The 15,427-nt window shown below is 47.4% G+C and overlaps 1 protein-coding gene across 1 annotated transcript in view; it reads left to right on the top strand.

The window, feature by feature from the left end:
• Positions 1-12,573: 12,573 nt before the first annotated feature.
• Positions 12,574-15,427, top strand: part of IGFBP2 (insulin like growth factor binding protein 2) — an 80,208-nt gene continuing 77,354 nt past the window's right edge. The window contains exon 1 of the mRNA XM_080398755.1: positions 12,574-14,435. Coding sequence (XP_080254881.1) covers positions 14,420-14,435 — 16 coding nt within the window. The 5' untranslated portion in view covers positions 12,574-14,419. The remainder of the gene's footprint in view (positions 14,436-15,427) is intronic.

Here is a 15,427-nt window from a genome sequence, read left to right as displayed (position 1 = left end):
CATGGTGAGAGAGTTGCGTGACAGGTTTAAAGTGGAGGTGGCATTAGGTGACTCCTTAAAAGGTACGGCTCGTTTTTGTGTATGTAGGTGAACACCACCATGGCCTCCTGCACATGTGTCTTCTGTTAGAGCTGGGTTATGAAGGAAACCTGTGGCTTCAAGAAACTCCTAGCTCAACTCATTTTTGCTGCTGCTTTTCTTATGTGACGTGCCCACAGCAGCTTTCGCTCCAGGTACTTGTCAGACCTCCCAGCTTAGTCCTGGGCACTTCTGTTGCTGGTCCTGGTTCATGCTAACCAGGTTTCTTGGGTTGCCATCTTCAGGCTGGCTTGAACTTTGTTTTCAGTTAAGATGTTTCTACTCCCTTGGGGATGCCTTGCGTACTGGCGTGTGCATAGCTGGAACAGCTCAAGGAGCCAGCTTTTCTCCTGTTGGTGGCTGCTCTCGCTGAAGGTAGGGTGAAATGGCTTATGCTACTGTAGGACTCCGCTGTCTGAAAAGCAGCTGCTGGCCTGCTTCAGTGAGTTTGTTAGGGGCACTGCCCCTGACTTTGGCTTACCTTCTGGCGTAAGTTTCTGAAGTGTGGTCCAGGAGCTGCTTTGTAGGTAACTGTGCCATCCTTTAGGGAAACCTCAGCGGCAAGGAAGGTCTGGGGAGCTGGTATAGACTGGATGTGCAGAAACAGCTGTGTACTTCTTGGGACTCCAGGGAGAGGACGAATTGGATGTGGGGGAGCTCTCCAGTTGCCAGCGCACATGGAGATGAGTGAGCTCAGGAGGTATTGGCTATGCATCTGTGCATCACCTTCCGAGAAGGTTTGTGAGCTATGGCAATGCTTCTTAAAACGCATCAAAGTAAAGACAACTTCCGTTATACTAAAGGTGTCTTCACATGAGCCCTTTTGTTGGGAAATTGTGATGAAACCACGCGAGTACTGATTACTGGCTACTTAATTGTCTGAAGGCCTTTGTTGGTAAAACACTCTATGTGCTTGGGGAAGGTTCTGCTGGCAGTGTGGCTGTACAGCTCTGCTGCTAGAAGGGGTTCTGAGGGGCTTGGGTTGCTGGGGGGTGTGTCTGCATTTCTACAAGGAGGCACCATGCAGCCAGTTGAGGCAGGGGAGACCTGACAGCTTGGCAACTGCAGCCCAGCTTCCTGGGTGATGGACCTGAGGATGGGAGGGGGAAACACTGCAGAAAAGGTCCAAACTCCAGCATCACCTGTGTGAGCTGTGCCTACTGGAGCAAGACTTCGCAAGGATCTGCTGTGATACAGGGGCCATAGATGCGCACAGGAAAGTCTGTGTTGCCTCACTGATCTACCAGAGAAAAGTACTGCTTGGTCCTTGGAACAGCTATGGGTGTCACCCGGTTAAACATGTCCTTGCCTCTTCTGGAGTTACTGAGCTGCTAAAACCAGATGTAAGCAGCAAGCTGGTGGGCATGCTCCTGGCAAATTCAGATTTACCTGCTGTCTCAAAGGCTCGTAGCTGGCTGTGGCAGCTGCTGTGTGGAGGCATGTGTTACCGGCTCTCACTGCCTTCACAAGCAGGGTAGCGTTCTGCACGTTGCCTTTTATTCTTGACTCAGTGTGCTCGGGTCACATTACCATGTCCCTCTCCCCTCCCAGTTCTGGGTGCTGCGGTGTGACTCTGTGCGCCTCTGTGTGTCCTGCATTAATGCAGAGGTTGCAATTGAAGTACAGGTTTCTAATTAAAGCCCACTCGGCTGCTATGAAGTAGCCATTAACAGATACAGAGTATATGTTTTATGTTGCTATTCCAGGGTGAGATTGCATAGGTATTTTCCTGCTGAGGAAGCTATTAATTACCTTTAGGATTAATATTTGTGGAGTGTGGAAGCTGAGCAGAGTGGAAATAGGAAGAGAAGATAAGGATGTGAGATGATATTTTTTTTTATCTGGACTGTGCTCCTACCTACATCCCTGCGAGGGCTGTGCCCGCAGGTCTCCTGGGTTGTGCCCTCCCGAGAGTGCCGTGGTACCCCGGCTCGCTCCTGAGCAGAGGTGTTTTGTGCCGGTGAACCTTCAGGGCTGCCAATGCCGCACGTTGGCCCAAAATGAGAGCAGGGAGGAAGGTGGAAAGGGCAGCAAAGAGGAAGGATGCTGTGGCCAGAGCACGGCCGGCTGGCAATGCTGCGAGCGGCCAGCGGGCGACACTGCCGCTCTGCTGCTCCGTGTTGCGAGGCTGCGTCTTCTCAGCTTCCCTTCCTCTGCTCGTTCACCTGTATGCCTACTATAGCTTCTTAGCTCAGCGTTTCATGCTTCCCCCCTAAAATAGAACGTGGCAGTGATTTTAGATTGAAACAGGAGTCTGTGCCAAAAGGGATCAGGAGGTAGAAATAGGAATAGGGAGGTTGGAGGCAGGGATTTTCTGGTGGCTTGTCACCTGTAACGGAGCTGAATTTGTGTCGTTGCTCTGTCCAAACCCTGTATATATCCTAGGAGTATTTGCTGTATCAACAACTATGTGATTTAACCAGGTAATCCCCAAAATTTGTTGTTTCCTCGGGGAATCTAAGGTGAAAACAGGAATTCTTAGCAATTTCACTTACTCTTTTCTGTATTATTTGTTGTTGAGCCTCAGTCAGGAACTTGGATACAGTTGTCAGATGCCATAGAAGCAAAGAGCTGACACCTGTCTTGGAGGGTGTGAGCTTATGGCAGTGTCTGACCCCCTTGGATTGCTACAGCTGTGGGAATTGGAGGAGGGTTCGATGGAAACAGAAGCTTTGAATGGACTGAATGTTCTGTAGATGTGGCTGAGCAGGTTGGTTGATCTTGTTTGCTTTTGAAGAACAGGTGAGGAGGGGACCTCTTTCTCAGAGCAATCCAACAGTTCCATGGGACTGTTTTTCAGGATCAAGGATATAACCTAAGGGGATGGTGGCTGTAACTAAAGTGGCATTTCGGCCCAAAGGAACTTGGAAACCAAACTCTGAAGGAGCTCAGGGCAACTGTCCTCATTCTGATTTCCCTGTTAAGCATTTACCTGTTTCCAGAAGAAAATAATTGCTTTGGCTTTACCCTATTTGTGTTTCCTGCTACCTCCTGCTCACTGACAGGCCTGTCTGGTCTTCAGGAGATCATGATACTAAGCCTTGGGGGCACCATATGTGTTTGTGTTATGCAACATATTAAAGACTTTTTGTCTTTCGGGGCTTAGGGCTCACAGCGGTGAGAAACCTCACCCACAGGCACTGGCTGTCCCTTCTGTGCATCCTGGCTTAAAGGTGGTGTGAACTTAGCCCATGTGCAGGTATTCCCTTTTGGCTTTGTGTCTTTTTTTAGGGATTTGACTGTAATATAGCCCGACAGTTGTAAGTGGTGGGCACCATGTTTTAAGGAGCATATCCCAGCATGATTTCTAACTTCCATTATAACAGCAAACGTCTTGGCCTTACTGTGTGGTCAGCTGCCTTCATCCTTGTGTACAGTCAAGGGCTGCCTATTGCCTTCCTGAGCTCCTTCATGCCTCTTCCACCATGCTGCCTCCCAGGGAGATTGGGTGACTGATGCAGGTGAGTCATCTTCCTGGGGCAGATATACCCTGTCCTGGGACAATTTTCTAGGTCTCTCCCTAGAAAGAAAGGAGCTTTAGTGATGAAGTTTATTAGTAGCTTTGCAGTTCAGAGTGTTGGACCATCTGATTTTACATATTGTCCTAGCTTCTACCTGCTGCTCATCTCACTTGGATGTTCAGCAGCTCCACTTGGGGAAACAGAGCATCATCGCTGAGCTGCTGGTCCAGCTGCCATGAAAGAAGTGGGCAGGCAACACCTCTCTGCTTCCTAGTTATGCAGTGTGGCGCACAGCTTTTCTTGGAGAAATGATTCCTTAAAGGATGCCACAAAGTGATACGTGGTAGCATGAGACTGTGTATTTCCAGTGGCTCAGGGTGACAGAGAATTGCCTGCTTGAAACCAGCCCCAGTGCTCTGGAAGTGGGCAGCTGTCATTGGTAACATATCCTTCCTCCAAGTATTCGATCCTTAGCGGATGTCTTTTGAGGCATGGAGTGTGGCAGAGTTGTGGATATGCCTCAGGTGCCCTTATTAGATGCTTGGATGCATTTTGAAAATGGCTGCTTAGAAAATGTCTAATTGCTATTCCACATATTCAAAATGTTTTTTTTTTTCCTCTTGACAAGGCTTTGGCATGCCTTGGATTGCTAAATATACTTTCCTCTTGAAAATTCTTGGCAGGGATCTGTGTAAGGAATCACGCCAAGCAGTCTCTTCAAATGTTAACAAGCTCATCGGTGTGGCTTTCCCAGTGCAGTTTGTGCTCCTTTCCCCCCCCCCCCCCCTTCCCAAAAAAACCCGACCCTTCTCCTTTCTGTACACTGTTGCTCCAAGCATGTGAACTATGGCAGCTCTGCAAGAAAGGATTTTTCTTACCAGTGCTGAAAAAGTGCTTGTTTGGTGTTCAACAGTTTGGTGTCATTGCCCTGCTCAGCCTCCTGGGGCTCCTGTTGAGTTGGAAGTGTGGATTTTGGGGTGCTTCTGGAAAACCTAATCCGTTTTCTCTTCTCCATTGCCCTGTCTTGCTTTTTTCTGTTTTTAGTCAGTTGGACTGTATCCTTGCATGGCAATCGTAGATTTGATGTCTTTCTTTCAGTAGCCTATTAGCAAGTGAATGAGGCTGTCGTGCTCCCCTTTTGTTCCCCCCTCCCAGTGCTTATACTGGTGTAGAAGCAGCCCTGGAGCTGGTGCAGTGCTGCTCTGGCATCTGAAACTGCCAAAGCAAAGAAAAGGGGAGAAGCCAGCGCAGCATCGCTGAAACCCCAATGTGTCCCTAAAAAAACCTTCTCCTAGGACTCTGGCATCCATCCATATGTCAGGCTACAAACCTCCCTTGAGCTTCACCGGAGACAGTCTTGGATATGCATTTGGAGAGTCAAAGGGCTGGCTTTCCCTCGACCTTTGCCCACCTCTTGTTTCTTCTCTTGTCCTCTCTTACTCACCTCCTGACCCAGCGTGTAAGCAGTGTTGCTGTGGGAAAGTGCGCGGCCAGGGGAAGAGCACGGTCAGCCCTGCGGGGCTGCACCTCCGGGGCTTTGCTGGCAATATGCCTCCACCTGGTTTCTCAGGAGGCAAAACGGGCTGGAGCTGCCCTCGCCCGCTCTGCTGTGGTGTGCACGGGCACAGCTGCAGAGGGAGAGCTGGCCTAGGCTTCTTATTTTCCTGCAATTATGAGCACACTATTGCGAGGTTACACCAGTCAAGGCTTTGGGCAGCGCTTTTAAAATGCAAATTCCGTAAAAGATTCCCTGGGCCTTGCCTCCGACATGCTCTCCTGACCTTCGGTCATCTGATGGAGATGACGCACCTTGGGAGCAAGCATTTGTGTTTGGGTTGGGCTGTTAGATTCCCCTCCCTGTGCTCAGGGTCGAGTACCTACCTGAATCAGCCGACCTGCGATGCCCTGTCACTGTGAGCCACCGGAGCTCGGCAGGGGATGCAGGGAGCTGCTGCAGAGGAAATTGAGCTATGGGCCACGGAGCCTGCATTCATCACATGACAGTCTGGGATGAGAGGGGGGCTGGAAAGCCAAGGGCAGACCTTGGCACAGAAGAGGCTATACTTGAGACAACTGGAAGGGTAGTCCAGGCTTCTTGTTCACTCTCCCTCTGCTCTGAGTGTTGTGATTTTTCCCACTCCTGTGAAGTGGGCCGATTAAGCTGGAGAGTGGAGAACTGCCCCTCCTTGACCTGATAGCTCTCCTGTTAATTATGACTTCTTTTTTGTGTTTTATTCATCAGAATGGAATATTTTCAGCCTTGATTCAGTGGGCTTTTCTGAAGGTACATCTGTCTACACGAGGGTGGATTTATTTATAACTCTTGACTTCGGCTCTAGGAATTTGCTCTGTGACCCCTCTCCATTTCTTTGATTAAATCTCATATTGTAAGAAGAACATTTTATTCTGTAGCACTTGCCCACCCTGAGACAAATGTCCTGCAAGTCAGTGCTTTGCTCTCCCCTTCAGGCAGTTCTGGAACAGTTCCAGTTCTTTGAAAGTGTGGAGAGAGGACCTGATTCCTCCAAAGAAATATTATTTTGTAGGAGATGCTAAGTGGTGGACCAAGAGGGCACTTGCCTGTCTTACTGAATATAATTCTTCCAAGTCACCACCTACTACTGGGCCTCACCTTTGAAGGGAGAAGTTTTGATGCAAAGCAAAATTGTTTCCAATATCCCAGCTGTGAGGCCGAATTGACTGCTTGAAGATAGGATCTTGGTCTCTGTCAATCACATCTGTTTTCATTCAAGATGTTGGATTTAAAACCGTAACAAATTGGATTTGAGATTAAAAGGCAAATCTGTAAAGGGAACATTTAAAAAACTTAAATTCAGAGTAGACCCAAGTCATGCAAGGAAAGAAGGGGAACAAATAAATAATCTAGGCATTAAAAAATATTTTTTAATCTTAGTCAGCTGAAGAGCTATTCTTTTTTGTGCATGAAGAATAAGAAAGAAGTAAATGCAACTTCCTATAGCAAGTGAGGTGTTTATTCCAAAGTAGGTCTATCTCTGACAAAAACGTTATGTATGCCATGATAGTCTTTATGGACCTCAGATGAAGACTATGCTGATACCTATCAAAATGAAGAAGAAAACAGTCAAAGGAAAAGACAGAAGGCAAACACATCAGACAGGGATGGAAGCATAAAGAAACTAGTTTGTGATCTGAGCCCATCAGCAGCCTGCCCATTGCCCAGAGCTTGGTTTAGATTATTATTGCTGAATCAATCGGTGCTTAGCAGCTTGAGGCAGTGATGGTTTTTACAACATGGACCTTAAGCACTGGTAAGTCATTTCACGTTGCTCACTTGAACAACCCAAGGCATTAGGCATGGCGGCAGAGCTGCCAGTTGTGTTACTTCTTTTGTTTCCAGTGGGTGGAGATCAGCAGAGTAGTTGTACATGGGGGATCAGGAAACTTCATTTGGCCAATGTACTGCCCTCCTCTTTCCCACTACTTCACTTCTTTTTTTGGTATGTTCTCACCTTACATGCACCCTCCTGGATGATGTGAGATCCTTGAGGCATGGAATATTTTCTTGTTTTACCAGTCTGTGAAGAGTTGAGCACAGAGGACCCTGCATGCTGCCTTCTATCTCTGTTGTTCAGCTTTAGGATGGAGATCACCCAAGCTTTTGAGAATACATTTCAGGAGCATTCCCCGTCATCGCTGCAGGAAGATGGTACCTTTTTTAAAGAAAGAACTTGCCATCACTTGCAGAAAAATGGGTTGTATGGAAATGGGAGGGACTCTGACTTGTGGTCTTGCCCTAAATCAGCTGCATTTTTAAAATACAGAAGCCAACAGAGACGAAAGACTCCTGGTCAACTTTTCTGCTCCCTTGGAAAAAAAAGTACAAAGACTTGATAAATATTTGGCATTAATAAATTCCATTTGTCTTACAAAACAAAGTTTGCCAACTACCAAAGCAGGGAAAATATTTTACATAACTCTAAGTGCAATGTCTAAAAGGTTGCTATGAGCGTGGTTTGAAAAACTCTTTCCACAACTCAGAATGTTGTGGAACATCCAAGCAAAGCATGCTGTTTTGGCTTTGTAGGATGCACATCACAGCTGACCAACATCCCTCCACCCTTCCCATCAGGCCTCTGCCAGTCTTCTAGGTTATCAGCTTGGCTTGCAGGAGCTGGGGTTGTTTAGTCCATCCCTTGGTCACCTCTGCCTACCCCCTTGAAGATGAGCTGGCTGCTGCTTTTTACATGCTTACACTTTTCCTTGAACCTTCCTTTGCCCTGGGCCATCTGCCACCAGCCAACCTCTTGGAGGGGCAGAGGCGACCAAAGGCTCCCATGTCTCTGTCAGTGCCAAGGCCAGGCAATGCTGTAAGTTAAAACATGCAGAAAATAAGGGGTGCAGCAACTCTGGGTGCACAAGTACGGTCTGGAGCTCTACTCTTACAATCATGGTCCTGCTGCTCAAGATATGCATGCCAGGAAAGTATGCCGTGGCTAGAGCCACATGGGAAGTGGCCATTCCCTTTTGGGAAAGCATCTGAAACAGTTGACCAAGGATTTATCCTGGATTGGGGTGAAAATTTATTTATGAATCCTAGACAATCTCTCTCGTGGAGCTGTGGGAATGTTGCTATAAAAGGCAGGAAAGACCCAGCTCACTACAATTATTGTTTTGTTGTTAATTTTTAACAATGAGGGTAATTACCCATTGGAACAGATCCCCCCCGGGATGTTTGTTGGTTTTGAGTATTTAAGCTATGAGGTCCTCTGAGCAGAGACGTATCTAGGGCAAAGTGTACGTAGAGCACTTGGAAACCACAGCGCCTTCAGCCACGGCTTGTGCAAACCTGCTTTCAGTGGCACTGCAGCAGGCTGGGAAGATGCGTGCGGCCAGATACACTGTCTCAGCAGAGGGGTGTCAGCTCCCTCTGGACTGGCAGTAAGTCTGAGGAAAACCTGGAGAGCTGGGTAGCCATGAACACCTGAAGTCTTTCTCAATTTCATCAGATTGGTATTTTTTCAGCAGAATGTCTTCACTCGGACTATTTATAGCCAGCCCCTAGCTAAGAACAATTAGTATTTGTTTTAACAGAGATTGAAGCTGTTAGGAAAGAGTTTCAACAGCTAAAGGATCAGCCCTTGGTCAAGGGCAGAGTTCTTTTTTTGTTTTCCCTCCTCCTCTCTCCCTCCACTAGACTGTGCAAGTGCCTTCTCTTTTAGGAATCAGTTCTGGAGCAAATGGAGAGTTGCCACCGAATTATATCTCTGGGCAGAAAAGCAATGCCAAGCAGTCTGTTGATTTTGTAATGTAGGACACAGCCCGCTCGCCCTGCGTGCAGTCATGCACAGACTCCTTGGCATCTAATTAATAATTTGCAGTTAAGCAGCGGCTGCTTCCTTGCATCATTTCAACATGGTTGCCAAGTGGAAAATTGAAAAGCAGGAGAGAGCCAAAGAAACGACAACAACGACAACAACAACAACAAAGGTTTAAAGTTCTAGGAAATTTCACTGTGAGGTCAAAATTCCTTGCGCATTCAGGGGCTGGGCTGTTGGCTGCCAGGCGCCTCTAGTTAACATGGCAAAGCCCTTTTTTTTTCATAGCCCTGCTCTCCTAAACTGCCTCCTGTTCAACTGGAGTTTCTCAGTCCTAAAATGTGGGTGGGTTTGGGGAGGGGGGGATGCGGTGAGAATGTGGGAAGTTGAATGAGGGGTTTTCTTGTGGCTGAGAAGATGAGAAATGCTCTGGGGCATGGGGACAGGCAAAGAAGTATGGTGAAGCAGAGCTCCCAGGGCAGGACTGAGAAGAGGACGGGGTGATGCAGCTAAGGGATTTGCAGAGTAGAGGATACCCAAGAGTGGGCTTACAGCCAAGGGAGAACTCGTCTTAACTTTTCTGGATCTTGAGGAACCCATCTCATCATGAGCAGTTGGACTGTTTGGCTTGTAAATGGCATAAAAGGGTTTTTCTCTGGGTGGAGGGGGTTTAGCATGGCCCTGTTAGAAAACAGTAACAGTAATGTCTCCTAAGTTAGTTTTTCCACGCTTTTATGCTGCTAGCCCTGGGGAAGAGTTGGGGCATGCGATGTTGTTGGCACAGCGAGAAGTACTACAGCTATCAACAGCTGAACTGAGCACGCGGGTCTTTATGTGTCTTCATGCTCGAGGTTGTTGGAGATGTGAGGAGAAGGGGACCAAAGGAAGGCTGGTGTTCAGAGCATCCGATGAACTGTTTCTGCTCTGCTTGCCCTTCTTTTGTCTTCTCCTCTCCATGGAGGAAGCCTGTGGAGGCACGTGCTTCTAACTCTTCCCATTTACAGCTGCAGTAATGTTCATGAGGTTGGCAGCTCCAGGATCTGTGTGGCTGGAGATTAGCATTTGTCTGTGGGAGGCAGGCATAAAAGATCAGCAGTCTCAAAAACATGACCTATGAGGAAAGGCTGAAGGATCTGAAGCAGGAAATGCTTTTTGAAAACATCTTTTTAAATACACAAAAGATTTTGCTGTAAGGTGAAAGGCTTCTCTGTACCAATTGCAGACCTGACAAGAAGGGATGGTTGGAACTGCAGCAAGAGAGATACAGGTTAGGTGTTGGCTGGACAACATCTGGCCAGGTAACTCTGGTTGGCCTTACTTTGAGTTGGGGTGGGAGCAGAGACCTCCAGAGGTCCTTTCCAGTTACCAAATTCTAGAATTCTATGTTAGAAACAACTTTCCTGCAATAAGGATGGCCACATACCGAGGAAGTGAGGTGGTAGTAAGTTCTAAGTTGGAGATTAGGCAAACACTTGTCAGAAGTGGCGCGAGGAGAGCTGACACTGCTTGGAGGAGTGAAAGCAGACTATCTTCCTGATGTCCCTTCTGGCTTTGGCTTTAAAAATCAGCAGGTTCTACCTTTCAAGCACTGATGTCTGAGGGCATCAGGCTGTGTATCCTCCATTTCTACTCTGGAGGAGCCTGAGGCTTACAGATACCCGGTATGAGAAAAGATAGGGGAACCTGGGAGGCTGAACAGTTTCATCAAGAAAAATGCTGTTTCCCCATCCTCACCCTCCTGGTTTGGGGGTTTTCTCGAGAGGGAAGGAACCAATGGTGTAGATGACTCATGGCCTGTTTCTAAAAGACCCAATAACATGGGTTGAATCACTGAGCAAACACGGGCAGAGCTGCAAACAATACCCAGAAGTCTTGGCCTCTTTCCTCTGCTCCCATTTCAGGGTTTTATTACTAAATCTAAACCTGGGGCTCACGGTCCTTTCCAGGGAGGTATGTTTAACAGCACACACGTATCACCAGCCAGATCTCTTCCTCTTTGCCCTGAGCCTTTGTACACAAAGCAATGATGGGGGGCTTGTAGCTTCTTGCAGTGTCTTGCTTCTGTGGGATTCCCATGGGCTGAGCGTGATTGGATGGTTGCAGTCCTGCGGATGAGAAATGCCTCACACCCTGCTGGCATCGAAAAAGGATTACTGTTCCCCTTCTTAATGCGTTTGTTTAATGCCTGTTCCATGAGGCTTTTTCTCAGGCTATTTTTCCTTGCAGGATATGTCTCTGTGTGTGCAATTAGCTAAGAGGCATTAGCTTAATGACTTGTGTGTGTCTGAGTTAGGCCCGACCCCACCTCGGATTGCTGCCCTTCTCCTGTCTGGAGACTTTTAATTCTCTGCAGCACAAACTGCTCTGTCATGCTTATCCCAGGGGTTGGATGCAGACAGTGTCTCTTGCTGGTCCCCAGCCAAAGAAACCCTGCTATCACACATAATTACCTCCTTGACTCATCATGACTTTTATTGCCCCCCTCCGCCTCCCTTTTTTTTTTTTTATTGCTCTTTCAAAGTTATTGTTTCCAGCCCTGTATTCCCAGTGTCTCCAGAGGGCTGCAGTGTATTCACACTGGAATTACTGGGGCGGGCTCTGCGGTCTGTTTTGTGCAAGAGTTCAGACTGAGTGATCATTTTGGTCTCTTCTGGCTGGTTTCTGAGCTGATGGGTTAGGCAGAGGGAGAGAAATACCTGACCAGCAAGTTCCATTGTTCAGGAGCCTGGTGCTGAAGCAAGAGTCCTTCACCACTATGCAGGTCATCAGTTCATTCTGATGAACTGATTGTCTTGGTCATCTCAAGTGGTCCATGACAGGTGGCTGAGCAGTGGCTGAAGTAAAATGAAGGGGACACTGATCATCCAGTCTCCTGAATAGTCCCAGGACTGCAAGAGCAGATCTTATAAGGAAATACCCACCCGCTGTTCTTAACTATCAGTAACGGAGAAGCCATCACAGCCATCAGTGAGTTGTGCCAGTGGGTGATTTCTTCTACCAAGCTTATTTCTAGACTGAATTTGGCCAATTTTGCTGCTACGCTATGGATTGCATTACGGTGAAGTCTGTCAGGCTACAAAACATCTATCTGTTCTCTTCTCCATATGCTTAATTATTACCTCAACCAAGTCACCCTGTGGCTGTGTCATTGATGGGCTGAATGGTTAATGTCAGACTTCCAGATCTGAACTTACATCTCTGAACCTGTCCTCCCCTCCATCTTTTGTTCTCAGTCATTTTATTTCCCGTATACTGGAGCTGTATACACCCGGCTCCAAAACTCAGCCCAACAAATGTGTCTGCAGAGGGCACTGGTAAAAGACAGGCTCCTCTTTTCTCTGTTCCTGGCTGGCTGGTTCAGCTGGCCAGCGTCTCCTCTAAGCACCAATGGATGAAGTTTCCAGATCCACCAGTATGGACATGTTTGCAGTAATCAGAACTGTGCAGTAACGTCTATGGGAAGAAAGGCAAACAGATCGAGATATCTTGTGGGCTTGCTGATAGGTAAAAACATGGTCAGATAGTTCTTTTGAACCAGACATTGTCTGCCTAGTGCAGCCTCTGGTCCTTACCTTAAACGTGGGGGCAGGAGTGGTGCTGTACATTTTGGATAGCAGAAATTCACTTTATCAGCATCTCTGGCCTTGTAAAAGGTTTCATTGGGCCTGCAGAAGTGTCAATATCTTTTACAGTTCCTCCTTTCTTGCTCTCCTACCCACAGGTAAGGTCCTTGAAGTCATCGCCTGCAGCTCACACTCAGGAGAGACCTGTACTCCCTTGAAGGGAGCTGGGGAAAAAAGGCGCGTTTGGGTGGACCATGGCTGAAGATTTTCTTCAAGGATTTCTCTTTGGGTAGGATGTGTGTGCCATTGAGCCAGCTGTTTTGGAGAAGGTGGTTTGAGATCCTGTCTGGAGCAACAGTGAAGTAACAGGTTCATATCCTTCATTGCTTTCCCTCACCAATTTGCACTTCTATGATGGATTTGGCAAGGCATCGGCTTCAGACTTGGCACCAGGAGGGGCAATCCAAGTTAGTTTACCTTATCCCTGCTTTGAAAACTCCAAGATCTATCAGTTCATTGTCATCCCAAAAAGCACTGTGACATTTCTTTTATTGCTGAATACATTGTTCCTATTAAAAAGTGTCACTCATTATGTTTTTTGACATAGATGGATATAAATCAAATGCATTCCTTTCACTGATGCAATTAATGAGCAGAAGGCATGGGGAAATTGTTAAGCTGTTGAGTACTGCAAATTAAGGCCTTCAGGAACAACAACAAATCCCCGTCTATAATGAAAAGAGCAAAGACATGTCAATCTTGTTTAGTTACCTGGTTATAGGATGCAGGTTCCTTTACTGACATTTTCAGAAAGAGTGTGACAGGATTAGAACATAAGAATATCAGATCCAGTAGCTCCTATTGAACCAAACCCATATGACTTATCTCATCAGACATGCTTCTAATTTTCTTACAGAAATTGTTTTTCTACAATGAAAACCAGTCCTTTCTGTGAAACTGAGCATTTCAACACAGCACATCTCTCCGAGGACTTTTTTCCTAGGTTTTTCATGGGAAACCGACCAAATAACCCCAACTATGAGGCTATTTTCTTTTTTGAAAAAATTCTGTGCCTTCGCAGAAAGCCTTGGAGGTTTTGCCTCTTCACCCTAAATCTGAGCAACATGTTAAAAAGAGGTCATGGATAATGACATTTTGTAGAAGAGAAAAGCAACAACATTTTAACAACCTTTCTTCCTGACCAGCTTGGCTAATTGTTCATTAAACCACTGTTAAAAGCCTTAGAGAGCAACAAAACCTCCATGCTTAGGTGGCACCAAAGCCAGCTGCCTGGAAGGTCCCTCTCAAACAGCCTGGTGACAATGCCACAACCTTGTTCATCCGTGCTGGCCAGCCCGACTCATTTAGTTCCCAGCTTCCATGACCCAAGCCTTGGGGGTTTGGCCCTAGTGGGATTTGTTTGCACAGACGTGACAAACCCCAGGTTGCGTATGAACTCCAGTTTTTCTGCAACTCCGAGGGAAAGGAGGTGAGGACAACTGTACTGGTGGATGGGCAGGGAAGCCATCAGGAGCGCATGGAGCAGGGACTGGACTCTAGTTTTCATCTGCTCTGCACACCTTCCTCCCACAGAAGGCACTGAAGGTCATTGCCATGCCCGCTTCTCAAGGCCTGGATTTTGTTGAGCACATGGGCTCGAGTTCGTTATCTCTGGCTCTGCTTACAGACTCTCCCTGACCCCTGGACCAAACTATTTCTGCAAAGAAAAATCCTGAAAAATCCCATGAAAAGGACTTTTAGGTCTTTCCCCTTTAGACCTTGAAAACAAAGCTCCATTTGGGCCCGTGGCCATCCTTAAATAGAGTTGCATCAAAAGCTGGGTTTATCCCTTCATTTATCAGACAAAATAGCCTGATCTGATCTCTCTGCCTTTCAGGTCTTGCAGTAAAGCTTCACCAGTGCTGGACGTGCCTGGCTGAGCTGGCGTGGTGCCTGGCCTCACTGCTGCCATGATATTTTGGGTTATCAGTGAAGAAGTGAGAACTTCAGGTGCACACAAATGCGTCCATGCACAGGTAATCCCTGCTCCCACAAACACCACGGGCCAGGTCACCCTGCTGCTCCTGGGTTTTCTCCATTGGGCTCAGCGGGGTGGAAGGGGCAAAAGGGGTGCCCGAGCTGCCACAAGCCAGGGATGGAGGCCAGCCATCCCATGCACAGGCCTCCAGGGCTTTAACCTCCAGGCCACAGTGCTCAGCTCCTTCTGAAACAGGACAAAGCTGTTCAGCAAAACTGTGGAACTGGGAAGCTTGTGGGCTGAAATGAGTCCAAAAGACATATTAACAGGCATGAGAGGCCTGTGATGAAATCGCTAAGGTATTAATGCAGCCAGAGGCTGGTAATGAATACAAGAAATGCCCACGTTTACCCAAGAGGTCCCAAAGGTCTCTTGGCCAGAACATTGTGATCCTTAAAGGAATCTTAAGAAAGTTAAACCACAGGGTTAGGGCTCCAAGAACAAAAACTCAGCTAGCGTGGTCTCTCAGCTGCTCTGACCTCTTGGCTGAAGAGATTTTTTGTGCTTTTCAGAGAGCATGGATATTATCTTCTGGGGCTTGTCACCCAGAGACCTGTCAGATGAGGGTGCCCCTTGCCCCTGTGGATGGCATGAGTCTCCCACCGTGCCCTGTGACTGCGGTGCAAGTAACAAAGCTTAATTCTCACTTTTCAGATGAGGCTCTGTCATTTGGTGGCAGGGGAGATCCTGAACACTCAGGTATTATCTGGTGGTGTACAAAATGCTCTTCTAGTACTTTGCTGTCTCCATCTTTCAGCTGCTGGAGGAAACCTATGAGGTGCAGAGCACGGGCCAGTGCAGGCTAAACTGCTATCATCACAATTTGACCTTTGCTTCTTCTCCTTGTTGGCTTGTCCCATTACTTCTTTAATACATGGAGGGCCTGGAGATGGTCCATTGGCGCTGAGCACAGTTGGGCTGCAAGGACAAGATGGGAGCTGGAGGTTGACAAAAGCAGAATGTTGTTGGGTGGCTGAGCATCCCCAGTGC

Source organism: Falco punctatus, assembly GCF_963210335.1.
Source record: "Falco punctatus genome assembly, chromosome: 8".
Classification (NCBI taxonomy): domain Eukaryota; kingdom Metazoa; phylum Chordata; class Aves; order Falconiformes; family Falconidae; genus Falco; species Falco punctatus.
Note: the sequence above shows the minus strand (reverse complement) of the source record. Positions and strands in the feature narration are given on the sequence as shown.